Source organism: Heterocephalus glaber, unplaced genomic scaffold, assembly GCF_053883595.1.
Source record: "Heterocephalus glaber isolate CG9 unplaced genomic scaffold, H.glaber_assembly_v1.0 deba00001497, whole genome shotgun sequence".
Lineage (NCBI taxonomy): Eukaryota > Metazoa > Chordata > Mammalia > Rodentia > Bathyergidae > Heterocephalus > Heterocephalus glaber.
In genome coordinates this window covers 5,572,038-5,597,491 of record NW_028258320.1, presented here as the reverse complement: position 1 = coordinate 5,597,491, position 25,454 = coordinate 5,572,038, and the positions used below count along the sequence as shown (strand labels likewise).

General features: G+C 51.5%; 1 protein-coding gene across 5 annotated transcripts in view; it reads right to left on the bottom strand.

Moving 5' to 3' along the window:
* Window positions 1–25,454, bottom strand: part of Ptk7 (protein tyrosine kinase 7 (inactive)) — a 54,495-nt gene that overhangs the window by 6,963 nt on the left and 22,078 nt on the right. For 4 of the 5 annotated variants that reach the window (XM_021259782.2, XM_013072834.3, XM_021259784.1 and 1 more), the window contains exons 2-17: window positions 16,245–16,532; window positions 15,523–15,625; window positions 15,048–15,238; window positions 14,806–14,956; window positions 13,835–13,983; window positions 13,340–13,606; window positions 11,242–11,375; window positions 10,953–11,088; window positions 10,711–10,830; window positions 9,205–9,354; window positions 8,943–9,093; window positions 8,728–8,855; window positions 7,685–7,888; window positions 6,943–7,098; window positions 5,429–5,661; window positions 4,607–4,687 (exon numbers count right to left, since the gene is read on the bottom strand). In XM_021259782.2, the coding sequence (XP_021115441.1) occupies window positions 4,607–4,687; window positions 5,429–5,661; window positions 6,943–7,098; window positions 7,685–7,888; window positions 8,728–8,855; window positions 8,943–9,093; window positions 9,205–9,354; window positions 10,711–10,830; window positions 10,953–11,088; window positions 11,242–11,375; window positions 13,340–13,606; window positions 13,835–13,983; window positions 14,806–14,956; window positions 15,048–15,238; window positions 15,523–15,625; window positions 16,245–16,532 (2,642 nt within the window). Of the gene's footprint in view, window positions 1–4,606; window positions 4,688–5,428; window positions 5,662–6,942; window positions 7,099–7,684; window positions 7,889–8,727; window positions 8,856–8,942; window positions 9,094–9,204; window positions 9,355–10,710; window positions 10,831–10,952; window positions 11,089–11,241; window positions 11,376–13,339; window positions 13,607–13,834; window positions 13,984–14,805; window positions 14,957–15,047; window positions 15,239–15,522; window positions 15,626–16,244; window positions 16,533–20,319; window positions 20,503–25,454 lie in introns of those variants that run through there. The other variant, XM_087184571.1, reaches the window with a different exon arrangement.

Below are 25,454 nucleotides of genomic sequence, written 5' to 3'. Positions count from 1 at the left end.
CTGTAACCCCAGCTACTCAGGAGGCTAAGGCAGGAGGATTCAAGTTGGAGGCCAGCACCAGCCTGGGCAACTAAGCAAGACTCTGTCTCAAAAATAAAATGCAAGGGGCCGGGGATTTAGCTCAGTGGTTCCGGTGCCTGCCTTGCAAGTGCAAAGTCCCGAGTTCAATCTCTGATACCAAAAAAATAAAAATTATAAATAAATAAATAAATAAATAAGAAAGATGAAAGAAGGGCTAAGGATGTAGCTCAGTAGTACCTGACTTGCCTAACATTCATGAGGCCGAGTCTGATCCCCAGCACTACAAAACCAAATTAATTAATTAATCCTAGCATTCAGAAGGCTGAGGCAGGAGAATTGCCATGAGTTCAAGTATAGCTTATGTATTTAGTTCAAGGCCAGCCTGAGCTTACAAAGCAAGACCCTATCTCATAAATAAATCAATAAATCAAGCATATACACATAAAGGTATGGTCAACAACTATGGTAAATGTTTAAATTTTATTTTTTGGTACCAGGTATCAAACTCGGGACCTTGCACTTAGCAAAGCAGGTGACAAAACCACTGAGCTAAATCCCTGGCCCTAATTTTTAAAAAAATTATAGTAAAAGATACACTGCCATTAATCCTCCTCAGGACACTCCCCCTTGCTTCGAGTGTACTTATTCCATTGTTCTTGGCACTTTCTAAACCAGGTCTGGAAATCCAATTTCGTGAGTATCTTTAGTTGTGCTGTCATGGCTGCCTCAATGTTCTGAATCCATTAGCATTTCTCTTTCATGATCATTTTGACTTTGGGGAAGAGCCAGAAGTCACACAGTGCCAGATCCGATGAATGAGGGGGATAAGAACATGCTGTGATGTTTTTATTTGACAGAAATTACCAAAAACATTTTCAATCAATTAAGGACATCACGGCAGCTACAAAAAGATACAAACAAAAGAAGACTTCCAAACTGCTTCAGAAAGTGGCAAGAAGGATGGGATAAATGAGTTCAAAGAGAGAGGGGTGAATGGCAATGTGTCTTTTACTATAATAAATTTTTAATTTAAATATTCACCATGTTTTATGTTTCTTTTGTAGTTGTTTTTTGGTACCAGGGATCGAACTTGGGTCCTTGCGCTTGTGCAGCAGGTGGCGAAACCACTGAGCTAAATCTCCGGCCTCTCACCATGTTTTTTGTTTTGATCATGCCTCATATGTGTGTGTTGGGACGAGGTACAAAAATCTACTTTTTGCTCTTGTAGCTCTCAGATCAAACAATGTTCAAAAGCAATGCGTTAAATCTGTGCTGTCTATAGACAGCAGCAGGCACCAGTCCCGTGTAGCTCTTTAAATCTAAGTTAATTGAAACATCATAAGATCTAAAATTCTGTTCTTCAGTGACTCCAAATTCTAAGCACTCAGCAGCCAAACAGAGCTGGTGATGACACGCGGACCAGCATAGGCAAAGGACATTCCATTGTTCAGGGGATTCTATGGGCCAGCACTGATTGAAACCACCAGCAGATGGGACCCGGCTACACAGCCACACATTGCTTGACAGAGGCACTGAATGATGAACGAGACCCTCACAGGTGGGAAAACGAGGAAAAACAATCTCACCTTGGTGCATTTCTTTATCAAAATGAAGACACACACATCTCTGCACAGCTTCTAAGCAGTGACTAATGAATGGGTCAGAAGAACGCATGGCTGCACTGTGTCTCCAGTAGAGTCCATGACCCCAAAAGAACCCCTAGAAAACCACCCCCAGGATGCCCCAAGTACCTCTGGTGGTAAAAAGGCCCAGAGAGCAGAGTCATCATAGGCAACTCTGGTTCAGGCTTCAATACCCCTGGGGACTGTCCTATCTGTAAGTGGCTTGGGTAACCAGAGTGGCCTCAGCCGTCTTGCAATTCCTCTCTGGTCTGGCTCCCAAGCTAAACAATCTGCTGCTAACAAGGCAAACAAGAGGGTGGACTAAGGTGCTATCTTTCCAGAGAGGTAGTGCTTCTGGAAATACTGGCTAAGTGAGGACAGTAAAAGGGAATTCTGTTTGACCTAAGCCAATTAAGCATTTCCTTGCTGCTGGGCAAGATGCCATCAGATGGCTGCTGGGTTAATTCAAATACTGTTATAAAGCCCTGTTCTTTGGTCAAGAGCAGACCCGCCCCTTCCTCCCCAACTTCAACACCCCCAGGCTCGCCCAAGCCCTGGCCAAGCCTCTGTGACAAACTGAGCTCTCCCCACAACAGTCTTTTGTTTCCACTATGACATGCCGCACATAAAGCATGGGCCCCAGGTGTGCCAGGCAGGTGACCCCTGGAGAAAGAATGGTTTGACACCCTCTTATCAGATACTCTAACTGGCCTTGCCTGCAATTAGGGAACCCCCAGGGATGCGCCTGTCATCTCTGTCACTCTCCACTGATATACTGAAGCACCATCTTTCCACCTCTAGCTGTCCAGGGAGCAGCCCATCTACTGCTCCATCATGCTCTGAGAACTTGGCTTTTCCTCCTTCTGCCCACTCCTGTAGGCCCTGGCAATAGAAAACTGATAGAGCTCCCACCAGATAATCAGCACAGGCAGTACTTTTCCCAAGGACTTTCACTTTCATGGAATTCCCAAAAGCAATGCTTTTTAAACTGCTCTGTAAGACCCATGTGGGTCTTGAGTCCACTTCAGTGAGTTTAAGAAAAAGCTGGCTGTGGTGGTACATGCCTGTAATCCCAGGACTCTAGTAGCCTGAGGCAGGAGGATCACAAGTTCACACCCAGTCTAGACAGACAATTTAGCAAGGCTCTAAAGAGCTGGGGATGTTGCTCAGTGTGAAGACCTTGGATTCAATCTACCCCAAAAAGAGAGAAAGAAAGACAGGGAAGGAGGAGGAAAAGGAGGAAGAAGAAGAGGAGGAGGAAGAGAAAGAAGAGGAGAAAGAAGAGGAATAGGAAGAAAAGGAGGGAAGGAAAGAAAGAAAGGTAGGAGAAGAGGAAGAGGAGAAGAGAAGGAGCCGGGAACAGAGGCACAAGCCTATAATTCCAGGTACTTGGAAGGCTGAGGAAGGATGATCAAAAGTTTGAAGACAACTCTCAATAAAACCTTATCTCAAAAAAAAAAAAAAAAAAAAGCCAGGGATTTAGCTCAGTGGTGCTGCCACCTGCACCGCAAGTGCAAGGTCCCAAATTTAATCCCCGGTACCAAAAATAAATAAATAAATAATGAAGAGAAAGACTGAAAGATTCAGGTCCTTAGCCCCCACTCCCAAGTACTCTGATTCCCTCATTCTGAGGCATGGTCTAGATACCTAGTGGTTTGGTTTTGTTTTTGAGACAAGGTCTGGCCATGTTTCTTAGGCTGGTTTTGTACTCTTGCGCTCAAACAATCCTTCTGCCTCAGCCTCCTGAGTAGCTGGCATGACAGGTAGGTGCCACTGTGTCCTGTGTAATCTTTATTTTTTCTGGGTCAGGAAGGTACCAGGGATTGGACCGAGAGCCTTTGCATTGAACTACAACTCCAGCTCTTTTTTTTTTTTTGGTACCGGGGATCAAACTCCGGTCCTTGCGCTTGTGCAGCAGGCAGCAAAACCACTGAGCTAAATCCCCGGCCCTCATCCAGCTCTTTTTATAAATTATTACTATTTTTTACTTTGAGACAGGCTAGTCCTCCTGCGTTAGCCTCCCAGAGTGTTGGGGTTACAGGTGGTGCCACCAAATCCAGCTGCACTGTTAAAAAGCAGTTCCCATATCGATGCAAGGTATCATCCTCACAGAGTGTGGCACCCAACTCCCTGAAGCTACCCCATCAAATTCAACATGTTATGCCAAAAAAAAAAAAAAAAAAAAAATCACAGGAGAGACTTAAAAACCAGGTGGTGACTTGCAATCAAACAGATTCCCTGGGTCCTGGGGCAGAGGTAACTGACTTCCTGTGGACCTATCTCTGTCCCTCTCCTGGCCTCGGAAATGTACCTTGCCTCTCTCCCGAAGTCACCTCTTTCCTGCCATTCAGCTATTTCCTGTCCTTTAAAACTGAGCTCTGATGGCTGTCTTTACTGGGAAGCCTCTTGCGTCAGCTGCAGCTGTCTGCCCACCTAAAGGACTCAGACATCTTTAGTCTCTGACTGACATATCCCACATGGCTTCCGGGCAGTCCTCAAGTCCCTAAGTGTGTGACACCGAACTTATTCACCTAACATCAGCCATTACATCCTAGGCACCTGACGGCAGGATGCCCATCACAGAGGGCCTTTCACAAGGGGAGCCTGGGGACATATGACCAGGGCTACACCGTGCTATTTCTGGCCCAGCACTCAATGTGGGCACCAGCAAAGGCCCTGTCCCAAGGGCAAGGCCCCAGCAGCCCTCTGTGTGAGTCAATATGGCCACACCCAGCCACGTTCAGGTGACATTACTAGGACAAGTTGTCGACCTCTTTAAACCTCAGTTTCTTCATCCCCAAAATGGGTTGGTAACACATAGCTCGGGGGACCACGGTGATGAGTAAGATAACATGTGGAAATTACAACAGGAAGTGCAGAATGCATGGCACCTTGGCTACCATCTGCACCCTTGCTCCTGGCCCACCCTTGAGGACCTTACTGTCCCCTGTCCTCATCCTTACCTTCTGCTTGGTGCTGAGGGGTTGTGACTTCAGTTTTTCATCCTTGCTCTTAGAAATCCTCAGGAACTGCTTGAGGTCTCCCTAAGGGAAGAGGCCAGCACCCCAGTGGGCTCCAAGCATCTAACCGAGCTGATGTCTGAGCCCAGGAGGAGGGCGGAGCCCAACTTTGCCCACAGCCCAAACCCCATGGACTTTATGGCCAGGGGAGAGCTCTGCTCTGAGTTCTCTCAGTCAGAACTGTCCCTCGATCCTGACAAAGCCTCTGCCCTCAGCCCGCCAAGAGGAAGACACAGCCCTTAACCCTGTCCTCATGGATCCCAGGGATGAAACTCTGTTTCCCAGGAGCTTAGAATCCCATAGAAAAGGAGGCAGGAGGCCCCAGCATTGAACAGACAGAATAGCTTCCTCCACTCAAGCTGGCAGATGTAGAAGCAGCGGTTTGGGGACCAAGAGCACAAGCACTCGGAGCAGCAGGGAATGAAGGAGGGGCAGCCCTGGGAGTGACAACCTGGCAAAAGGAGGAGGCTGAGGCAGGGTGAGCACTTCTACCATGAGAGGAACAGGGAAGGGAGGCAAGGTTCTGACAGGTTTATCCCAAAGTGGCACCAAGCTCACGAGAGAGAAAATAACCAGAGAGAGCAGCCAGAAAGAGGCCCCACACAGTGCAAAGCCCCAGAAGGACTTCGGACCAAGACTGGGCATGGATGGGAAGTATGGCCTACAGGAAGGACAGGCGGCTGGGCAGCTCTGAGGGTACCAGCAGAGGCAGAGGCCTCCTTGGTGTTCCCACCCGAGACCCTGGGTCCCTGTCCTTCTGCTTACCAGGTCCACATACTCTAGCACCATGTAGTGCGGCTCAGCCTCGCGGCACAGCCCCAGCAGCCGCACCACATTGGCATGATTCAACTTTCCAAACATCTCCAACTCCCTGCGGAAGTCCAGCTGCTGCTGCTCATCCTTGCTCTGCAGGCTCTTCACCAGCACCAGGGTCTCGGCTGTGCCCTCCTCCAAGCCCTGCGCCTTGGCCAGGAACACCTCTCCAAACTCGCTCTTCCCTGGGGGAAGGCCTGGCTATCAGCCAGCGGCCTGCACCCGAGCCGGAACCCACTGTCTAGGAGGGGCCTATGGTGGATCTTTGCTGTCCCCCCTGCCCCAGCCTGGGTGGGCACCAGCCCTGGTTCTACTATAGGAGCAACCCCCGACACCTCCCTGGGCTTCAGTGACTTCAAGACTAAAATGAACCGGGTGTGGCGGTGCATGCCTGTAATCCCAGCACTCAGGGGCTGAGGCAGAAAGTCTGAAAATTTGAGCCTAGTCTAGGCAACCTGACTTATCGAGACCTTATCTAAAAATTAAAAATTAAAAAAGGGCTGGGATGTAGCTCAGTGTAAAGGTACTAGGTTCAATCCCCAGTACCAGAAAAAAAAAAGTAAAATAAAGGGGTTGGATTCTACTAGCCATCATTTTCCGAGTGGTATGCATGAGAAGTTTTGGTAGCTAATGTCTTAATAGGTACACGTTTTTTCCGGTACTAGACACTGAACCCAGTTGTACTGAGCAATATCTCCAGCCCTTTCTATTTTTTTTATTCTGAAATAGCGTCTCACTAAGTTGTGCAGACTAGCCTTGAACTCATGATCCTCCTGCCTCAGCCTCCCAAGTAGTTGAAATTATAGGCATGTGCCACCATATCTAGCAATAAGTACATGTTTTAATGCATGTTAGGAAAAACTTTAGCTAGAATAAACTCATAATTTCTCATATATTTTTTCCTAGAACAAAGCTAACTTCAAGAAAAGAATTTCAAAAAAAGAAAGGGGGAAGGAAGGAGAGAAAGAAAGAAAGAAAGAAAGAAAGAGAGTGAAAGAAAGAGAAAAGAAAAGAAAAGAAAAGAAAGAATTTTGCTGGGGATGGTGGTACAAGCCTGTAATCCTAGCACGCTGGAAGATGAGGCAGGAGGATTGCAAATTCAAGCTCACTCTGGGCAATTTAGCCACTTAGCAAGACCTTATCTAAAACAAAAAAATAAAGAAAAAAGGCTGGGGATCTAGCTCAGTCTAAAGGCCCTAGGTTCAATTCTCTGTACTAGGAAAAGAAAGTCAACTTAATGAAAACATCAAGGAACTAATACTGTAGAGCTGATACAGGAATGACAGGATCTTGGAGGGTGGTGTCTAAGCACAGGGGACCATCCCAGATGAGGCCTCCACTTGTGCTCCTGCTGTCTCTGACTTCCAGGTTCCTGGGTTGTCAGGCCTACCCTCAGCCCATCGCCCAGCCTCAAGACAGGATGGGTGACACATGATGAGCCAGCAGCAGTAGCCAGGGCAACATACCCAGCGTGGTGATGGGCTGCAGGCTGGACCGTGGGAAGTGCATCTTGTCACTCGTGCTGTGCCGCTTGTTGGTGGCTGCAGGGCCAGCACCCAAGCTGGTTAAGGCCACTTCCTCTTGGATCTCTGCAGAGGGCTGACCATTCTGCAGAGGCCCACCTGAAACAAGGGACACAGTGGGTGTCCGATCCAGTGAATAAGGTGAATGAGGACACAACATCATGTTTTTATTTGACAGAAAGTGCCATAAACATTTTGAATCCATTTAGGACATGGAGGCCATGACAATCCAACTAAAGACCTGCAGGAAAGAGGACTTCTAGAACTGCTTCTGGAAGTGGTAAGGATGTATTCAAAGTGAGAGGGAAGATTGTGAAGGGGACTCATGGCAATATGTCTTTTACTGCAACATTTTTATTTAAACATTCACCATATATTTTGATCATACCTTATACTGATCATGTCTGTGATTTAGTGCTGGGAAGAGAAGGCAGAGAAGCAGGCCACTGGTCCAGAGCCTTCAGTAAGAAAAATCTTGGGCCAGGTTGCTCAGAAGCCAATGCACTAAGAATGGGCCAACTCTAAGCTCCCAGTGAGGGTTGGGGCAGCCCCAGTTCCCAGCCCAACTGCTCATTTCCTGCAGCACTGCACTCTCCTCCATGGCAGCAGAAGGGCACTGAGCACCTATCCTTCAGCCACCCATCACCCACCACCTCAACCCCACCTGAGGGATGCTCATGCTCACCGTTGAGGCACTCCATCTCTGGCTCCTCACCCTCAGGCTGCTTCTGCAGTCGCTTGGCTTTGCAGCGCTTCTTGCAGTAGAACATGAGACCCAGCACAGCGATGATGTAGGCCACAGCAGCACCCACAGAGAGTCCAATGGTCTGGATCATCTTGTACGGGGGTGGGCTGCCGGGGCCCTCTGAGTCTTCCAGCACTGGCTTGTCTAGGGGGCACAGAGAGATGTATCTAGGCAGGGGCTGCTGTGCAAACTAGGCCTGACTTCTCTCTTTTTTTTTTTTTCAATTTAACATCTTAGCCATTTTTGTTTGGTTGGTTGGTTTGTTTATTTGTTTTGAGAGGGTCTCACTGTAGTTCAGGTTGGTCTAGAACTCTATGTAGCCCAGGCTGGCCTTGGTGATCCTCCTGCATTAGCTTCCTGAGTTCTGGGATTACAGGCATATTCCACCATGCCACCGACTTCTCTTTCTCTTCCCCACCCTACAAACATGACAAACTCAGATACTGGCCCGACCAAGCCAAAGAGACCGGGAGGTTACCACCTTCACTGCCTTTAACCAGGGCCAGCAAATCCTAGTCCTCCACCAAGGTCATAGGAAGGCTCTGAAGATGAGCTGGTGACTCCCAAGCCAGCTGTATATCAGAACCCAAGAGAAGAGACATGTATAAAAAAAAACACCTGGCCAGGTGTGATGGTACACATCTTGTTATCAGACACATTCTCTGTGCACCCTGACCTGACCTCTACCATACCCTGACCTGACCCTTCCTACCCACCTAGGGGTCTGTGTAGTTGCCACAGGAGGGAGGAAGCAAACGCCCCCTCCCACTCAACACACCCCCGAAGCTGGGGAACATGAAGTAAATGAAAGCCCAGCTCTGAGCAAAGAACTGAAGGTTGTGTAATGGCACGGAAGAGGGAACACAGCTGAATTCTGTCCCTTTCAGGAAAGTGGTTTAATACCTCAGGGTACAGGGGGTTGATGAGTACAAGATGAGAAAAAAGCCTGGCCCCCCCATTTCCTGGGCAGTGCCCAGACATACCCACAACATAGAGTGGGGCCTCCGTGTGCTTGATGTTGCAGCTGTTGCCTGCAATGCAGGTATAGCGGCCCGAGTCTTCGGGGGCCACATCATGAATCACCAGGGAGCCGTTTTGGAAGATGTGCATCCTGCCGGAAGAGACACCACAGCACTGCCTCCCCACCAGCTCCCCAGGACTGTAGAGAGCCAAGCAAGGAGAAGGAAGGAGACCCTACCTGGGTCCCAGCTTAGTGGGGTCCAGGATGCGGTCTTTGCCTTTCCACTGGATGAGTGGCTTGGGGTCGCCCTGGGCCTCGCACCGTAGCAGGGCTGTGTGGCCCTGATACACAGTCGTGCGCTCTGGCTCTACTTTGAAGGTGATAAAAACTGGACAGGGAGAGACCAGCAAGGGGCAAGGAGAGTAAGCAAAGGGCGGCAGGGTGCAGGGTGCCACCCCGAGCCCACCAGCCCTGACCTCGGGGCCCTGTGGGCTCCCACCTGCCACAGTAAGCTGCACATGTGCTTGGATCTGGCCCTGCGGCCCATTGGAGGCAATGCAGGTGTAGTTGCCGGCGTCATCCCGGGTCACACGGGCAAAATGCAGGGTACCAGCATTGTCTGTCACCCACTCTGGAAGGCTGCTCCCATCTGCAGGGCAATAGAGGGAAATTATGAACCAAAACTGCACAGGAGACTGGTGATGCCCTCTGCTACTCACTCACCTCTACTTAGAAACAAGCCACCACTCCCGACTACCCACAGGCCAGGTTCTCACTCCTGAGCCGGCTGTTGAAAGTCCCCATTATGCTCTTCTCCAATCTTCCTCTCAGCTCCTTCCACTGCCCATGTGACATCCCACTTCTGCCAAATGGGACATCCACCCACCCTGGCCAAGGACTGGCTTTGTTCTTACCGTGCTGTCTGTCATCCCTCACTCTGAGAACTAGCCCATCCCCGCTCTCTGCCACCACCCCAGTCTTCGGCTCCATCTGGAGTTCCACCTCTCTCAGAACTCAGCAGAGGAGCCCAGAGCCTGCAACCGTATTCTCACTCCTGCTGTGGGGATGAATGTGAAAATTGATCCAACTCTTTAAATCACAATTTGGGGGCGGGGATTTAGCTCAGTGGTTCTGCCACCTGCCTGGCAAGCAAGCGCAGACCCGAGTTTCATCCCCGGTACCAAAAAAACCCTCAAAAAACCCCCCACAGTTTGGTGGCCCAGGGATTCAGCTCAGTGGTGCTGCACCTGCCTCACAAGCACAAGGTCTCGAGTTTGATCCCCGGTACCAAAACAAAACAAAACACAATTTGACAACTATCATCAAGGGTTATAAAAATGTTCATACCCATTTACACATAATTATTCCATTTCTGAGATTCTTTCCCATAGGAAATAAACTTAAATTCAGGAAAAAAAATACACTAAACTTTGGCTTAAAGATATTTATTGCAGCTGAGCATGGTGGTGTACATCTGTAATCCCAGCACTCAGGAGGCTGAGGCAGGAGGATGGGCAACTAAGTTACTTAATGAGACCCTGTCTCAAAATTAAAAATAAAGGTCTGGGGATGTAATTCAGTGTGAAAGCCCTCGGTTCAATCCCCAACACTGTCAAAGAAAAAGAAAAGAAGAATTTAATAAGTTAAACTATATGTACAATGAAATTGCTATGCAAAAGTGAAGACAGAAAAAGAGGACATATACTGCATGATGATGGATGGTGGGATTATGCATTTTCCTCTCCTCAAATTCTTCTGCAAGAGCCCATTACTCTGATGTTGGAGTGGAGGAGGAGGACCTACCACCTGCCTAGCGTCATCTTTGAAGTTGTCCTATGCTAGTATCTGCCACCAGGCACTGGCTCTTTCCTGCCTCCTAACTGGACTATATATCAACCCCACATTGTCTGTCTACCTCACAGTTCCTGAAGCAGCGCCGGGTGCTCAGCTGGCCCTCAGACATGCACACCTCTGATCAGTGCCACCCCATGCCCACAGTACCCACCTGCCCGCACCCACTTGATTGTGGGCTTCTCTCGGCCAGTGGCTGAGCAGGGCACCGTGGCCTCTTTATCAAACTCCATGCACTGCAGAGGCTGAGGTGGTGGCGTGAACTTGAGCTTTTCTGTTTCAGCAGAAAACAAGCAGGTGGAGGGAAAGGAGCAGCTGAGGCAGCTGGAGAGGCCAGAGACAGGCCTGCTGTGCCTTCTCTGTTACTCCCTCCCCATGTCCCACACGCCGGCTCACCCAGCACTTGGACGCGGGCCTGTGCCTCAATGCTGCCAGCAGGTGTACTGCTCACACAGCGGTACCATGTGCCATCATACACCTCCACATTGTTGATGCGCAAGGTCCCGTTCTTGGAGACCTCAAATCGTGAGTCCTACAGCACAGAAGTGGGAATAGGAGCTTGAGCACCTGAACCCAGCCTACCGTCTCCCTGGGGGCAGTCTCAGGGGAGAGAACATCAGGGATGAATGCAAAGGACAGTGGGGTGGGAGGAGACCCCCCATCCTCCAGCCAGCACCCCACTCACCTCTGAGATGAGCATCTGGTTCCTGTACCAGATGACCATTGGCTTGGGGGTGGCCTGGGTCAGGCAATGCAAATAGCCAGGCTTGCCCTCCTCCAGCTGGCTGTCCTGGGGCTTCTTGAGCCACGTGGGCACAGCTAGAGGGACAGGGATGAACAGTGATGCCTGATTAACAGGTCTCCAAAACCAAAGACCAAACCCTGTGAAGTGCTAACACTGGACCCAAGCTCAGAAATGCCAGGCTGCTCAGCTGATGCCTGCAGCCATTGGCCCTTATGCAAAGTCCTAGGTGCCCACACCTTTCCAACGTGACCTTAGTTGCATCACAGTAGGCCCCTGAAGTAAGTGTTCATCTACTCAATTTACAGCTAGGAAAACAGAGGTTCAAAAAATAACAGTGATTTGCTAATACATGATAGGATTTAAAATGCTGGTCTATATACGACTTCTGCATCTTATTACACCAAAACAGGCCAAGCCTCAGTCTTCACATTTCTGTTCTACTTTAGCCACACCAGCTCCCTAGTGATGTTCAATTCAATCGGAATGGATCATCCCCAAACCTGTATCTTGGCTCCTGATGTGCTCCCATGAGCTCCAGTCCTAGAATCCACTGCCTTCTGGCATTTGTAAGTGGATACCTAACAGGCATTCAACTTTTATGTGTGCAACGGAAAATACATAATTTACCCCAAAACCTGCTCGCCCCAGTTTTCTCTACCTGGATAAAAAATACCACTATCCAGCCAATGAGAGAAAGCTTGACTTCCTCTCTACAGTCCTCCCCACTCCAATGAATCACATCAACCCTACCTGCTCAGCTCCGAAATCTACCCTGAACCCGATCACCTCTCCCCACCATCACTACCTCCTCAGTGTGAGCTTTTTCCACAGCTCCCATGGACTGTTACAGGCATCTGCTAACTGACCTCACTTTTATACTCTTGGCCCTGAATCTTACTCTTCTCTGAACAGCCAGAAAGGTTTGTTTTCTACTCAAAACCTTGCAGGGGCTTCACATCCAACTGGGCGCGAAACAGTATCACAACTTCACATTTACAAAGCCCCTTACATATTCAGATCTTTGCAAATGTACCCACTTGGAAAGGTATCAGTAACGTAAAGCTAGCTAAGTGGGACAAAATCATTGTAAAATAGTGTGGATGCGTGTGTGCATTTTATGTTTTTATGGTTTTTTCTTTTTTGAGATAGGGCCTCACTATGTAGCCCAGGTTGGCCCTGAACTCATCCTGCCGCGGCCTCCCATGTGCTGAGGTTACAGGTGTGCACCACCACGCCTGGGTCTGTGTGCATGTTATAATCTGTATTGGGGATCCTTTTGAACTATCACAAAAGTTTGGAATAAGGGATAATATAAAGAAATAAGTAAATAAAAACAATAAATGCCAGGGCTGGGGGGGTGATAGCAGGGTGCTTGCTTAGCATGTATGAGGCCCCGTGTTTCATTCCTACTATCCCCTCAAAAATAAAAATAAAAATATCTATGTCAGTTGCAAGATATATAGGCTTAATCATATGGATTTTCAATCATATCTACTGCTTTTCTCCTCTTTTTTCATAAGGAATCTGTTTATTCAAGAAGCTTAGAAAGTATAACAAACTAAAACAAAACAAAAATCACTTATTATTTTGTTCACAGATAGCCCTTAGAAAAGAAAAAGAAAAATCTTTTTTATCTATTGTATGTCATCTTTCCAGTGACTCTACAGGGTATTGGACTAACAGCCCCATTTCACAGATGAAGAGGCGAGCCCTGGCAAGGCAGGTCACTTGCTACCTGTGGTCACTGCACACACAGAGGCCTCCAAACTTCCAGCCCAGTGCTCTGTCCTCTGTAGCCAGAGGACCAGTCTTCCACAGGGCTGCCACCCACCCCAACCTCTGCGCCTGGCTTCCCACCGTCCACCACAGCACCTCCCAGTGGGAACTGATTCCCAAGGCTGCAGGGCTCAGGCTAAGAGGGAATCAGGCCAAGAGCCAGGGTGGCCAGGACCATAGCGTCCAGAGTCCAAGGCCCGCCCCCCTGCCCCGGCCCAGCTCCCCTCATCCTCCCCTTGACCCTCAGGGAACAGGTGCTCACTGGCCACGGTGATGTTGATATCCTGTCGCCGCTGACCAGCCAGGTTGGCCGCATGGCAGGTGTAGACACCAGTGTCACTCTCAGCTATGACGGCAAACACCAGCTCCCGGCCCTTCTGGTAGACCCTGCCGTGGGCTGGCAGCCGGGCTCCTGCGTGTTCCCACCACATGCTGGGCTCGGGGAGACCCCGGGGGGACAGGCAGGCCACACGCTCCTCGCTGCCAGCCGTGAACACTTGCGGCTCCAGGGGTGGCATGTCTTCAATTTCTGCGGGGGCGTGAGTGGGAGGCAACTGGCCTGATGACTGAGGCTCTGGATGTGATGTCCTCCCACAGCAAGCCCAGCCCGCTGCAGCCCACAAACACTCTACTGTCACCTTTTGCATCATCTGTTCCTCGTCCCAGGGTCCTCTTTCTCCCCTCCCTCCATAGCTGAACACAGAGAGGAGCCTATTTAGGCTCACACCCTATGTGCTGACCTCAGTATGGGACCCACCTGCCAGATGAAGCGTGGCTGTCAGGATGACAGGAGGGCCCCTCTGCCCCTGGCCAATGCAGCGGTAGACACCTGCATTGCGTGGCCGGACCTGGGTTAGCAGCAGGGAGCCATTGGCAAACACGGTGGCTCTGCGGAGGTGCGTGGGACTGCGGAGGGGAGAGCGAGCTGTTTAGAAGTGACCTGTAGGCCTCCTTCAGGATGGGAATGCAAGGGAATCTCACCCACAAAGTCAGAAATGCAGGAAGCAACTGGGCAGGGATGGGTTGAGGGAAGGAAACAGAAGCTCCATGCTGTGTGCGAGTGTGTATGTGTGTGAGTGTGCGTGTGCATACACATATGTGTGAACTTGCTCATGTGTACGTGTGGGTGTTTTCCAGCTCTAAGAGGCTCAGTTTTGGGTGCAGTGAGGGCAACCACAGTACAAGTAAGCAACACGGTAATGACCAGTGCACAACTGCCAGGACCCAGGGGCCAGAGCTTCCTGGGCCAAACCAGGTAAAGAATTGAGGCTGTCCTCAGGGTTGAGGCCAGGCACATTCAAGCCTCACGCCTAGGTACCCACATCTCCCACACTGCAATCATCTGGCACCACTGACACTGCTCTGCCAGAGCTGGGGCAAGGCAGGAGGCCCCTCCCTACAGAGAACTGCCCTGGCCAATCTCTCTACCCAGTGTGTGACCACATAGGTCCCCTATGTCCTTCCCATCGCTGGAGACCCAAGTGGGCAAGAAGGAAGGAAAAGGAGAGCCACTGCCTTTGAGCTCCCTGGGCAAAGGGTCCTCTTCCCTTCGTTGGGGTCACTTGCTAACAGCCAAGCACCCCACTGCCATCTGCTGGAAATTTGTAGTAATACATGTAAAACCTAAGATACCTGATTTGGATCCAATCTCATCGCCACTGGAGAACACACATGTGCAGTACACAACCTGTACCACAGCGCGGGGCTGCTGCCAGCCAGATGTCTTACCGACTGCGGTTAGTGATGGGAGTCTCATCCTCAAAGACCCACTGCAGGCTCGGGGGTGGCTGGGCTGAGAATTGGCAATGGAACATGGCCTCCTCATTCCTGGCCACGACCACATCCTGGGGTGCCAGCACCACCCTGGCAAAACTTTCATCTGGGGCGAGAAAGCATCATGTGGTGAGCGGACAGGGTGGTGGGCCACTGCCCATCCCCTGTGGCCTTCTCTGTTCCCAGGCTGGGCTCACCAGCAATGTTCAAGGTGAAGTTCTGGCTGCTGCAGGCCTGGCCGAAGGCATTGTGGGCACAGCAGGAGTAGACACCATTATGCTCAGGAGCCGCTGGCCGCAGGCTCAGGTTCCGCTCCCTGCTGCTGACTGTGTGGTTGCCCTGGCCATCGGAGAGGGGTGTCCCGTCCCAGAACCACTGGTAGGTGGGGCTGCAGGGCAGACAGGTCAGCAGCAAGGAGCAGGGAAGAGAATACAAATGGAGAAACAGGCCCGATAGGGAAAGCGGCATGCTCAAGGAGATGGAATCAGATTGAGATCCCCAAGCTCTTGACTCCCAGGTCCAGGACCAGTCCCTGCCCTGTGAGGCTCCTCTGAAGCATTGTGTGAGGGGTGCAGAGCACTGTGAGGGCTACAGAAGGCAGCGTCTAGGATAGGGGAGATGTCCCTACCTGTCCAGCACAACCCTCGCCATTCGCTCTCCTTGGCTCCTTACCGGGGGTGCCCGTCAATGTGACATCGCAGCATGACCGGGGTCTGTGGCTGGATCTCGGCTTCAGAGGCCGGGTGCTTCAGGACTACAGGGCCAGCCTCAATCCCTGCAATGGACCAAGGATGCAGTGGGGATGGGAGAGGCACACCAAGGTGGGGTGCAGGAAGCCACACCCTGAGGCTTGGAGCCAATACACAGGACGGCCCTACAAAGTTGGGGAGGGGACTGCGGGTACCAGATACAGAGTTTCTGCACCCCCTACTCCCACTCCCACCCCTGGCAGCTTCAGCCTGACCTCCAAATGGCCTCATTGCCCTTCCCATCTGTGAAAGCCCCCAACAAATCAATGGGCCCAAGGCTTGAAGGAGGAAAAAAGACTTGGAAAAAAAGAGTTCTTGGTGGTAGAACATGTGCTTAGCATGTGTGAGACCCTGGGTTCAAGCCTCAGCATCAAAAAAAAAAAAGCAGCAGCAGCCAAGCATAGTGATGGATGCATATAATCCCAGTGCTCTGGGAGGCTGAAGCAGGAGAATCACTAGTTTAAGCACAGCCTGGGCAATTATTTAGCAGCTTAACAACATCCTGTCTCAAAAATTTTTTAAAGAGCTGGGGGTGTAGTTCAATGCAAAGGCTCATTTCAATTATCAGTACTGAAAGAGAGAAAGACAGTCAGTTAGACAGATAGCCAAGGTATGACAGAGGATCAGGCATAGTCCCACTCTCACATTTGATGTTGAAAGAGGCATTGGTACTTCGGACTTCCTCTCCGGTTACATTATCCCTGGCCACGCACTGGAAGGTGCCTGAGTCCTGCAGCCGGTCCACAGCGGCAAAGCTCAAGCTGCTGCCCTGGGTGAAGCGGCGCTCAGAGTCCTGGACTGGGGCCCCATTGAGCAGCCAGGACACATGCACAGGGCCTGGGGCCTCCACCTCACAGCGAAGCAGCGCCCGGCGCCCCTGCAGTGCATCCTGGGATGATGGCTCCTTGATGAAGACGATGGCTGCCTGGACACCTGCAAATGGAGACCAGGAGAGACAGGGTCAGGAGGAGCTGCAAGCTCTGTCCTCACATTGGCCACCTGTGCACCGGAGGAATAAAGGGCCTGTGTACACAGGAGGCATCCAATAAGTACAGGTGGGAACAATCAGGCAACCACAACTGCCAAGAATCCACTGGGGAATTTACAATTGTCTTTACCAGATGTGGTAAAAAAATACAGTGAATGACATTGCCAAGTGCCACCCAACAGAAAGGCAGGCTCATAAAAATGTGACAGTATGTCCTTCTCAATCTTAGTCACTGGATCTGGCACCTGGCTCTTCCCCAGTCAAAATGACCACAGAAGGAAACACTCTGAATCTATTTTAGACACTGAGGCAGCCAGGACAGTGCAACTAAAGACACTCAGGAAAGAGGACTTCCAGAACTGCTTCAGAAAGTAGCAAGAGAGATGGGATTAGTGTGTCCAAGGGGGGGGGGGTTGCGTTGAGAGGGATTCATAGCAATGTGTTTTTTAAAAAGTTTTAAGCATTCAACTGCATATTTTGGTCACATCTTGTAAACTGTGCTGGGTGCCCTGCAGAATACACAACACAGCACCTTTCCCTGTCCCTGAGTCAGGAGGACACAGAGGACAAATATATAGGTCCTGGCTATGGTCACATAAGTGCCTGGTAGTGGGGCTGGCACTCAGTTTTCTGCTGAGTACACAGAAAGATGGGAGCACCGAGGCTGGGGGTGGGGAGCTCCCCTTGGCTCCTCCTACGAACAGCACCTGGGACCTGTGGGCCAGATCCTGGGGAGTCTTGATGCCAGGCTGAGGGGCAGGGATGTTGGCGGCAACCCTCCCCACCATCCAGAACCAGGGCACTGAACAAAGTTAAACAAAATCCAAAGGGCAGACCAGAAAGGTCACTGTGCTCACACACCTTGGAGAGCACTGGGAGCAGAAGTGGCCACCATCGGAGATGCTTTAAAGCTCCCCCTCATTTGAAGCCGCCACAGAGGGTCTTTGGCCCAGGATCCCCAGGAGCTCCCCTAGGAGAACTGACCCCAACCCTGGAGAAGCTGCTATACTCTAGAAAGCTGAATTATCACCAAAGACGCTGTCCCTGAGAAATCCACTGTGGCCAAGGCCACCATTTAGCTCTGGCCAGAGCTAAGGGACAAACATGGACAGAGACCCTGTAACCAGTGGTGGACCCGGAGCAGTGGGGACAAAGGACACAAGAAATCAGCACTGAGCCACAGATGGCTGGGAGGCAGAGGGCAGGGCTGGGCAGGTGGGTGGCATGATTGCAGCAGTGGCAGGAGAAACACACTGGGCTTTGTTCTGGCCCACAAGGGCAACCTGAAGAGCCCTGGAGCCAGTGGACTTGAATATGGGAAAGGAGAGGACACCTCCAGCACCCAGGAGACGCAGCTGTGCCTTTGGGGACAGTGGACTGTGCCAGGGCAGGGAGACACTAACAGTGCCTCCCCATCACTGTCCAAACCCCAGAGATTCATCTTGGCCCAGAGGGCACCTTTCCAGCCTCTGGGGTGGGCTTTGCTTCCCAGGGACAAGAATCCATCATCCCTGGCCCTGGGATGTAGCCCAGCAGCACAGCGCCTGCCTGGCAAGAGTGAGGTCCTGAGTTCGATCCCCAGTACCAAAAAAAAAGAAAGAACCCATCATCTCATAAAGTTAGTGTCAAGACAAGTCCAGGATCCCCCAGGGTGTGTTCCAGACAAAGGGGCCCTGTGTTAACCCATCTCTCCACTTCTCTAAGTGCCAGCCCACTTCCAGTACAAACCACAGCCTTGGAGCCAGAAGGGGCCCCAAGCGCCCCTGCTACTTCTCAGGGGCCACTGGGGCTCTCCGGGTGGGACAATTCACCATGCTGGGTGATCCCACCCATTGTGCAAGTCAACAAACCTGCCCCCCAGGCACTGCTGAGCACCCCGGTCACAGTGCCAATGCAAACACACCCAGCATATTTCCAAACGCTCCACAGGGTGTGGCTCTGGCCCCACTGGGTGCTGCTGGGCACTCTGCATAAGTTCTTTGTGTACAGATGGTGGGTACACACAGGCCCCAGCCTTTTCCAGTGCCACCTGCAAGGGTCAGATCCAACCATGGGGAGTCACCTAACAACCACCATTGTCTCACACAAGTGCCAGACACATAAACTAAGTCACCGAGGCTGCCCGGGGCAAGAACTGGCATGGAGAATTCTTCCTGCCACCTCTCATCATGACAGACACACCTAGGGTCCCAGGAGGCCTCTGCAAATGTGACTCCCCAAAACCTTGGGACCCTCGATCTAGAACTCCAGGATGCTCAGCAAGACCACAGAGACAGGGGCCGGGGATTTAGCTCAGTGGTTCCGCCGCCTGCCCTGCAAGCACAAGGACTCGAGTTCGATCCCCGGTACGCGCCCCCCCCAAAAAGAGACCACAGAGATAACTGCCTGCAAGGTGTGGGCAAAACCTGCTTCCGGGGGCTGGGGATTTAGCTCAGTGGTTTCGTTGCCTGCTGCGCAAGCGCAAGGACCCGAGGTTGATCTCTGGTACCAAAAACAAAAAACCAAACAAACAACCTGCTTCTGGCTCGGTCTGTACACATAGAGGGCAGCTGGAGCCTTGCACACATACAAAGTGCGTAAGGGTTGGGGTACGGACAGCTTGGGCTCCAATCCTGTTGTGAGCAAGAGACACAGGCTCTCTGTGCCCCGGGCTCCTCTACCTCACTCATGCCAGTGTCATGAGACATAAACACACCAACATGTGTGAAGGGCCTTGGCCTGGGTCCACCTTCAGGAAACAGCAGCTACTGTTAATCAGCTCACGACTGCCTTCCCTGCTCAAGGACTCAGATTCTAAGAACATTAGGAAGCTCCCCATTGAGCCCACCCGATGGTACATGTCTGTATACCAGCACTCTGGGAGGCTGAGTCGGAAGGTCACAAGTCCAAGCCTAGCCTAGGGAACTTAGCAACACCTTATCTCAAAATAAAAAATAAAAAGCCCCAGGTTCAATCCCCGGAAGGAAGGAAGGAAGGAGGGAGGGAGGCAGGCAGGCAAAAAGAGAGACAGGCTCCCCTTGCTAAGGCCAGGACCACCTCCAGGCCTGGATTGGGAGTAGCAGCACAGAAGAGGAAGGGTGGAAGAGAAGCAGCAGGTGGTGGGTGTGGAGGGATCAACCCTGGAGGTACAGGGACCATAGACCACCTGCCACAGAAACCCGAGCTGGGAGAGAAGCAGCCTGACTCAGGGGCCTGGCCTGCTCAAGGCTGTGGTGAGATGCTGTTTCTAGACTGCCACTCACAGCCCACTGCGCCCCCACAAGGGGCTGGGAAACATCAAAGGCAGCCCTGAGGGGCCTCTGTCCTGACTTCGGAACAGCAGGTCCTGGTTAGGGCTTGGCTGGGGCTGCTTTAGATGTTTCAAAAGGCAGCGGGAACAGCCTCGGGCTCCTCCCAGCTCCAAGCTGGGGACCGTGTGTGCACAGAGGAGGTTGGAGAGTGGCCAAGGGTGCCCTGCCTGGCCATGGGCATGCCTGGCAGGGGAGGCAGGTCTGCTGCTCTGTTTGGGGATATAGAGACTTAGCGGCCTCCCAAGGTCTCTGGCAATATTAGACCCCATGAAGCAGACGACAGCAGTGACCCAGAAGAAGCAAGCTTTGAGACTGTGGTGCCACTGGGCGCAAGGTGGCACATTCCTGCCCCTGTTGGAGAAGCCTGTGGCCTAGGAAAAGCCTTCCTGGTGACATGAGTACAGCCCCCTCCCAAACTGTCCCCTCTCCCCATTGTACTCACCTCTGCTCAGTGCCATCCTGTTCCTGCTGCACCTTAGCGATGCCACCTTCATGTTGCCTCCCTGCAGCCCTCTCCCTGCTGTAACCTTGGGACACCAGGTTGTCCCCCAAGCTGTGCGAGCTAAGTGGATTCACGTCCCCCAAAACCAAACACAGCACAGAGCACACAGGGAGCCCAAGAAGCTCCTTGTGAATGATGAGCAGGCAGAGCCATCTGCCTGGTGCCAGCTGACCCTGACAGGCCTGGGAGGACACTTCCTAAGCCACACACCAGCTCCCAGCATCATCTACACACAGACTCTGCCACCTGCATCTCCAGCCCTGAGCCTGCTCCCTGCCCCAGCAAGCATCTACCCAGGTGTCCAGCCAACCCACGAGCATATGTGTGTGCACACACATGTGTAAACACAATTGCATGGGGAGTACAGAGCAGCAGCGGTTTTCCCTAAATATTCCGGCTCTAAATAACATCAGCTACTTGGGTCCAAGTACACACCTCAACTACCCCCCTCAGTCCTCTGGCCTGGGAAAGACAGCCCACAACAGGGTTTGGCAGGTTGTTATGGCCTTACAACCTGCCAAACAAGACTGGTTCATTCGAACTTACCACCCCTCCTTTTCCCAGTACTGGGTATTGAATCCAGGGCTTCTGCACTGAGTTACATCTCCAGCTCTTTTTTATTCTGAGACAGGTAATCGATAATCACTAAGGTGCCCAGGCTGAACTCAAACTTGTGACCCTCCTGCCTCAGCCTCTCATAGGGCTAGGATTACAGGACTAGGCCACCCTACCCAGCTATCTCCCTCTTTAAGGAAAATTCCATTCTTTGGACAGATGGCTCAGGATCAGGCTGAGACATCAGATCCTAGTTAGCGAGAGACTCTGCACTACCAGCCCAAAAGCCCCCCAGAAGCACACTCCAGAGAGCAGTGTTTTGCACGGTAGTGAGATCACTGAGGAACTGGCTGACCTTTTCGATGCCCAAGGTTAACTAACCACACATATATGGCTCACTCCTCCACACCAACGTATGCCAAAGACTCGCTGCTGCTCCTCTATGGGACATAAGGGACATCCTGGACTTCAGGCCAAAGGGACTCCCATTAATCCTCTGCCTGGAAACTTCCAGGTACCCCAGGGCCTCTCCAGAATCTTAGCACCTGCCCACTCCTCTGGACCCTGACCTTGAGGGCTGTGGCTGGCACACTTTGTGCTGCTCTTGGGCCCCAATGGAGGAGTGTGGCCAAAGGGCACAGGCAATTTTGGAGAAATCTGTCCATTTCAGTTGCACAGGAAGAACAGTGGGCACAGCGGGCTCCCAGTTTACCCAGTTTGGTGGAAACACAGCATCTCACAGAGGGACCTGCAACTCCGGGGGCTGGAATGTTCTTCTCACAACAGGCTCCATGTGTGGCTTTAGTGCCAGCCACCAGCAACCCAGCCGTGTGAGGACAGGCCCAGAAACAAGGCTGAAGACAGTCCAGGCAGACTCCAAGCACCATGAGAAGCAGGGCACAAAATCCCATCCCCTTCTGTCTAAGGAAGGTCCCAGGTTCACTGCTGTCCACCCCCAAGTCCAACCCCCCCGGGGGGTCAGCACCAGGGATTCTGCTGAGCTTTCCAGTCCTGGGATGGAACCTCATTATCTGAACAGTCCTGGGTCCAGGTTAGAGAACAGATCACGGCGGAGCAGAGCAGAGAAGAAGCCAGGGCATCACCAGGCCCTGGAATCCACCTGTCCCCTTCTGGGCTGGGAGGGTGGTGCTTGGTATGGGGCTCACCTTAGTGAACTCTGAGTAGCTGCGGTGAAGGAAGTAACAACGCACAAAAACCCAGCCAGAGAAGCGGAAGGAACTTCAGGAGGAAAGAACATAAAATGAGAGAAATCACAGCCCAGGCCTGAGCAGGTGCTGGAACCTGCCACAGCCACAGGCCTGCACCCAAGCTCCCTGCCTCTGACTTACATAGATGCTCTGCCTCTACGTGACTTTGGGCCTCACCCCCCAACCCAGCCCAGGGTCACTTCTGTGGCCCTCACAGTGCCTGGGCACTGGGTGAATACACTGAGCATGTGTGTGCAGGGAACAAAGTCATGGGTGTCCATCTGCTCTGAAGTCTGGTCCTGTGTCCATCTTTATCTGTCACAGCCAATTCAAGTCCCCCCTCTGGGCCTCAGTTTTTCATCTGGAAGACAATAGCCTTGAAATTGACTTTTTGTTTTGTTTTGTTGAGATAGGTCTCACTAGGTTGCCCAGGTAACCTAGGTTTGAGTTTGAGTTCAAACCCATTTGAACTCATAGGCTCAAGCGATCCTCCTGCCTCAGCCTCCCAAGTAGGGAGGCTAAGGGTATACACCAATAAGCCTGGCTTGAAACAGACTTTGGGGATTCTTTTCCAGCCTACAGGCCCCAGAAAAGTTAAAAAAAAATCCCAAAGTTCTAGGGAAATGTACATCCCAGATTAAAACATCCTTGGACCAAGGAGATTCCCTTCAAAGGTGAATGCGGGGAGACAGGGACCCTGGGCCAGAGCTATTCTTGGCCCCAAGAAGAGAGGGGACAGTAGCCAGCTATATCCTGAATGCACTGTGAGGGGCCTAGGGAAATGACACTCACAGCGAGGTGACAGTGCTGCTGGGTCCCAGGCTGAGAACGAGCCCTGAGCTCAATCCCAGAAGGACTTTTGGGGTGCTCAGCTACTGTGATGGGGACCCAGAGGGGACAGAGTCCTTCTCAAGTCTCTGAGAGATGGGAAGGTCCTTGCTGCAGGCTCCACAGCCGCTCCCTCAAGGGGCCACACCTGGCCAGCTGTGCTCTCCGACTCCCCGTGCAACAGAAAGGGGCCTGGGGTGAGCAGGGGCCTTGAGTCCTGGCAGGGGACACACGCCCCTTCCCAGGGAGGCCACGGACCACATCTTAGCCTAATGGCCATGTTCAACAAGCTCAGAAGACTGACTCTGCTCTCTGGGACTCTAACTTGCTGCTCACCCTGGAGGCCAAGCTAGGTAGATGCAGACCCCTAGAGTGGTCCCATTGCTTTACCTCAAACTCCCTAGGGCAGGAGGACCAGCTCCTTGCCCTTTACCCTGACTACACTGCTGACCCCTCGGGGTGGTGGCTGCAACTCCACTCAACCAGGAATGTCCTCTCCAGCTTCCAGAGAGGACAGAATGTCCCTCAGGCCAATGCTGTCCAATACAGTAGCCACCGGCCACATGGGCGTTTAAATTAAACTTAAAATGAAATAAAATTGAAAATGCATTTCCTCGACCTCAGTGGCACAAACCACATTTCCAGCCTCCAGAGCCAGATGTGACTGGTGGCCACCATACCCAACCGAGTGGAGGTCAGTGGCAGTCTCCAAAAGGGCTCTGTTGGGTGGCCCTTCCTGCATGGCCCCCACAACCATTCTGTCGTGTCTGCTGTTGATCCTTCTGTTCTGTGTGTTCTTCTTAGGTGTGATTGTTGTTCATATGCAGGTATTTTTAACTCGTGTCAATGGTCCTTTATATTTTTATTTTTTTATTTTTCTGAGGCAGTGTCTTGCTATGTAGCCCAGGCTGGCCTCAAACTAGAAGTGACCCTCCTGCCTCAGCCTCCCAAGTGCCAGGATTACACGCAGGCACCACCATGCCCAACTTTTGCATCAGTGGTCTCATGCTGTATCTTCCCTGTTTCCTCCTTTTTTCCACTTAGCACTGTCCTGAGGATCCTTCTCAGGAGATGAACGTACTGTCAAGTTTGAGGGGGAAGAGGTGAACAAATTATTTTTTAAACAAGTAAGTAACTGGCCAGAGCTGTGCAGAGTTTGGAAGCCAGCCTGTGTGCCTGTCCCTCCTCTCTCTCTGCCTATAGGGAGCAGCCTTCTCCCCCAACAGGATCGGGCACCCTCAGAGCCTAGACACACGCATGCATGAACACACACTCACACACAGAGCTTCTCCCGCTCCCCTCCTCCTTCCTCCAAACCCAAAGTCACTCGAGGCTGGACCTCAGCGGGCTTCAAAGGGACCGAGTCAGTCTCGGGTTTTCATATTTAGAAGAGCTCTGCAAACCACTTCCCGTGAGCCGCAAGCAGGGAATGTGAGGAAATCGCTCAACGATGTCGTGATGCAGGAAGCACAAGCCGCTCGGAGCCTGTGGCAGTGGCTGTATTGCCACATAGCCTGGGACACAGTGATGTCTAACACATGTGCAGCAGGCGGGCACCCCCCAGCAGAGCTCTACACCACCCCCAGAGGTACCTTCCCTGGCCTCCCATGCAGGGCAGAGGCTCCACCTGTCTGGGCAGCAGCTGTTCCTGGAAGTCGCCTTCTTCTTCAGGGAGGGGACTTTTTTTTTTTTTTTTTTTTTGGAAACAAGGTCCCGCTGTGCAGTTCAGGCTGGCCTCAATTCATGGTGATCCTCCTGCCTCAGCCTCTCAAGTGCTGGGATTACAGATGTGTGCCACCACACCTGGCTAAGAAGGGTCTCAGGGAGACAGAGCAAAGGCCACTGGCCTAGGTCAGGGGACAAAGGAGGACACAGAGAGCCAGCCAGTGCTCAATCAGCCAAACTATCTGATTTTCTTGGATACTTTCCAAATGCCTTATAAGTTCCACTTTACTGCTTACAATATAAACCTTCTAATAAGGTACAAACTAATTGTATTCTTTTAGCATATGTGACATTGAAGCGAGGACATAATTGTATTCTTTTAATCTTTTAACTGCATGACTAATAATTTATTTGTCCCTTTAAAAAAAATAACCAAAAAATGTCCTTGGGTTTGATACTCGGCACTGCAAGAAAAAGAAAAAAGGGCCGGGGATTTAGCTCAGTGGTTCTGGCGCCTGCCGCTCAAGCGCAAGGTCCCGAGTTCGATCCCCGGTACCAAAAAAAAAGAAAAAAGCCACATTTTCAACAACAAAAAACAGCTAGCTGCTTAGAAAATGTACTGTGGCTAAAGATAGCAAATGAGTGCTCTGACCTCCAAATCAATAACAACGGATGAAAAAAAAATAAAAGCAAACTGGTGAGCAGAGAACAGAAACAGCTCCTCACAAATTATTTTTAAAAGCACAAAAACTTGCACTCATCACCAGATGTCCCCAGCCGGGGTCCCACAGGCCCTGAGGGCAGACACTATAAGACATG